Source organism: Pseudozyma flocculosa (assembly GCF_000417875.1).
Source record: "Pseudozyma flocculosa PF-1 unplaced genomic scaffold scaffold00005, whole genome shotgun sequence".
NCBI lineage: Eukaryota > Fungi > Basidiomycota > Ustilaginomycetes > Ustilaginales > Ustilaginaceae > Pseudozyma > Pseudozyma flocculosa.
The window spans coordinates 832,938-836,712 of NW_006920873.1; the positions used below are offsets into that span (position 1 = coordinate 832,938).

At 67.6% G+C, this 3,775-nt stretch overlaps 2 protein-coding genes across 2 annotated transcripts in view; one reads left to right on the forward strand and one right to left on the reverse strand.

Moving 5' to 3' along the window:
* Positions 1–388: 388 nt before the first annotated feature.
* On the forward strand, positions 389–2,322 carry PFL1_02091 (uncharacterized protein; the record flags this gene model as incomplete). Its single annotated transcript, XM_007879602.1, has 4 exons — positions 389–826; positions 958–1,302; positions 1,455–2,051; positions 2,257–2,322. The coding sequence occupies 4 exons, from the start codon at positions 389–391 to the stop codon at positions 2,320–2,322; spliced, it is 1,446 nt and encodes a 481-aa protein (XP_007877793.1).
* Positions 2,323–2,440: 118 nt separating this feature from the next.
* The window catches only part of PFL1_02092 (uncharacterized protein), a gene marked incomplete at both ends in the record, with an annotated part of 3,712 nt that continues 2,377 nt past the window's right edge, over positions 2,441–3,775 (reverse strand). The window contains one exon of the mRNA XM_007879603.1: positions 2,441–3,769. Coding sequence (XP_007877794.1) covers positions 2,441–3,769 — 1,329 coding nt within the window. The remainder of the gene's footprint in view (positions 3,770–3,775) is intronic.

Genomic DNA, 3,775 nt, shown 5'->3' on the forward strand with positions numbered 1-3,775 from the left:
ACAATCCTGTGCTGTGGCGATTTCACGCGGGCTTGTTGGCGGCCTGCCTGGGCCCCGGCCGGCCTGCATTCGCTCAAGTGTGCCGAGCGGCGGACCGGGAAGGCGGGGAAGCGGACGCCCGGTCAGTCGGTCGGTCGCTGCTGGCCTGGCCTGGCCTTCTCCACCTTCCATCATCCTCTCAGCTTGCCTTCGACGCTGCACACCATCCGACGGCCTTCTATCGCCCTCGCCACCATCGCCCTCGCCACCATCGCCCTCGCCATCATCGCCCTCGCCACCATCGCCCTCGCCACCATCGCCCTCGCCACCATCGCCCTCGCCACCATCGCCCTCGCCACCACCACCAGCACCGGTCCATATCAGCCAGCCTTCACACTACTGCTCCGACATGGCCGACACATCCTCCCCGCCCCGGGCAGGCCCAAGCTCCGAAGTCGGCACCACCTCACCGGCTTCGACATCGCCGCAGCCACGGCCATCCCCATCCTCTGCTACGCCCGGCGATGATGGCTCGCGCATTGCCGCCACCGCTGCCTCCGCTGCAACGTCATCCCGCTTCTCGTTCCCGCGCGCCTCGCAGCCAGAGATTGTGCGCGCCTACCAGAAGGACGTCTACTACCGCGACCTCTTCACCTCGCACCTCACCGACGTCGTCCGCGGCCTGGTCGGCACGCGCACCCTGCACGCGCACATGGACTCGATCGCCCTCGTCGGCAGCCTCGCCTACTTTGGCCTCACCAGCCTCGGCGGCTCCAACCAGACTCTGGGCGAGGAGTACGTCAACGCCATGATGGTCGGCCGCCGCGGCAGAATCATCCGCGCAAAGGTGAGTCCCCTCGACGGGACCGGGTCCACTGCCCTCTTGGACAGCCGGAAGTTCAGATGCGCCGATACTGACTCCTCTGATCTTGCTCCCCCCTCTCTGTGGCCGCATCGCACTCGAACCCCACTCGACAGCGCCGCACCGCCTTTATCCTCCTCCACGTCCTCGTCCCCTTCCTCCTCACGCGGCTCTACACGGCACTGCGCAGGACGTTGGCGCGCAGGGCGACGGCGCAGGAGCAGGCCGAGCAGCGGGCCAGGATGCGCGCGCGCGCCCTCCGCCAAGCCCCGCCGACGTCCTCGCGGCCGGTGCGCGCCTATCGCCGTCTCGTGGCGCTGCTCGCCGCCAAGCTGCCCTCGATGGATACCGTCACGGCCCAGGACGGCTGGCTGGCCTACGCCGGCGCTGCCCACCTCATGCTCTTTTACCTCGGCGGCAAGTACTATGGCGTCGCGCAGCGCGTCGCAGGCGTCTCTTATGTGAGTGCGCGACAGCGAGGGGGACGCAGTCGATGGCGCTCGCCGACGGTTGGAAGACTGCTGTGGTGCTGCGGCAGGAGCAGGAGCAGGCGCGGACGCGCTGACATCCCAAATCGTGATTGCTCCATTGCACGCCCCACCACCAACTGCAGATCTCGACGATACCGCAGCGGCCGGGAGCCAAGCCGCCGTCCTATGAGGTGCTCGGCGTGCTGCTTGGCATCCAGCTAGGAGTCAAGCTGCTCCTCTCGATCAACGGCTACGCATCGGAACGCCGCCGGGCCGCCAAGAATGCCGCCACGGCCGCCGGGTCAGCTTCCGGATCTGCCTCGACCTCGGCTTCGTCACCGACCGAGTCCAAGGATACGGTCCAGATCGACGGACGGGTCTACTCGCACGCCTCGTCGCCCGCGGCACTTCTGCCGACATCCGCAGCCCCACCGCGGTCCTCGTCCCAGTCGCACCCCTCTGCCAGCGCCGGTGGGACGGTACCGCTGCACTACGTCGACGCCGGTACGCTTCCGCCTGCGTCTCTCCTCTCGCTGCCTGCGGGGCTATCGGCAGAAGAGGTGGAGCGCGCCCAGGCAGCCTCCAAGGGGCTGGCGACCGAGCTCGAGCAGGTGGCGAGCACGGTGCTGCGCTGCACCCTCTGCATGGACCAGCGCACGCCGCAGTGCGGAAACAGCGCCGCCACCGAGTGCGGACACGTCTTTTGCTGGGACTGCATCGTCGGCTGGGCCAGAGAAAAGGTAAGCCCCACCAGCCCCCTTCCTCCCTTCCCTTCCCCTCCCTCTGCCTTCCGGCCGTTTTTGCTTTCTCGTTCTCGTTCTTGCCTTTGCAGGCCGCCCCCTCCGTCTTGCGAGCACTGGCAGAGCGCGAGGTAGCGATTTCGTCCTTGGACCTGACTGTTTCGTTCTATTCCTCTCCTGCCCCCCTTCCTTCGTCGGGTGGTAGCCCGAGTGCCCACTGTGTCGTCAACACCTCAACATCTCGACCATCTTGCCCATCTACAACTTTTGAAACAGGACGGGCCCGAAACCGTACAAGAGCGCCCTCCGCCCCTCGAGCGCGTCGGCGACTTGGTACCATGTCAATCCGCAGCTCACCACCATCCGCCAGCACCGCTACCATCGCCCCTCTACCGGTACGCGCCCGCGCCGGCAAACGTGCCGCTCCTACTCCCGCCCCGAATCTCATTCTTCTTCTTGGGCTGTCGGAACATCCCCTCTTCCTCGTTCCCTCGTTGCCCCCCATCCTTACCACCACCAGCACCAGCACCACCAGCAGCCTTCGACGACGACTTTTTGCCGGCCTTCTTTTTCTTCTTGTCCTCTGCTGCCCGGCTAGACGACTCGAGCAGCGCGGCCGAGCCGGAAAAGTCGAACTCCGAAGTCGTCTTGACTCTCGCTTTGCCTCCCCGGCCGCCACCGCTCACCGGTGGCAATGCTGCGTCGTCGTCGGTCCTGGCCTTTTTCTTGCTGGGCGGCGATCCTGCTTCGCCACCATCGGCGTCACCGTCGTTGTCGACAGCAGCGACGGCATCGCTGCCGTCCCCCTGCGATCCCTGCTGGCGAGCCCGTTTCTGCTCCTTGGACCAGCGCGGCTTGCTCTTGCGCTTCTTGCCGCCCGCCTTGACGTCCACCACCTCGTCCTCTTCCTCGTCGTCGTCACCGTCGCCATCGCCGCCATTCTGGCCCAGTTTGATCTCCTCTTCCTGCTGCTGCTGCTGCTGCGCGGCCGTGGAAGATGCTTGCCGCTGCGAGCGCGGCACAAAGGGGACCGTCTCGGGATCGGCCAGCTTCTCGTCGCCGTCGTCGTCATAATCAACCGCCGCATCGTCGCCGTGCCCGCCGCGGTTGCCCAGCACGGGCGCGACGTCGGCGGCAAACTGCGACGTGATGCTCGCCACCAGCGCCGATGCCGCGCCGTTTGCGCTCGAGGTCGACGCCGACGCCGCAGGAGCGGGAGCGGGAGCGGGGAGGGAAAACAGCGAGGGCACGCCCGATGAAGGTCCCAGCGACAGGGCCGTCAGGGGCCTGGGACCCGCATTGCTGCCGCTGCTGCCCGCTCCACCGTTCGATGTCGACGACCCCGGCGCGCCAAATAGACACGAGGTGAGGCTGCGCGTGTGTGACGCCGCAGCTCCGTCCGTCGCAGCAGGGATCGATGCCGTCGCCGCGGATGCCGATAACGCTGGCGGCGCCGTCGACGAGGCCGACCACAGCGCTGCATTGACGCCGCCGTCGACGTCGGCTGCCGCTGCGGCCGAGATGGCGGAGATGGGCGCGTGCCTGTCGATGACGGTGTCGACGGCATCGACGGCCATCGGCACCTCGCCGTCTGCCGTCTTGGCCGGCCGCGCGATGGCCTCGCCGACGTCGCCGGCGTCGCCGCCGTCCTGGGCGCCCTCGAGCCCCTGGGCGATGCGCTTCTCCTTGCGCTTGACGTCGCGCTCCCACGCCTCGACCTCGTC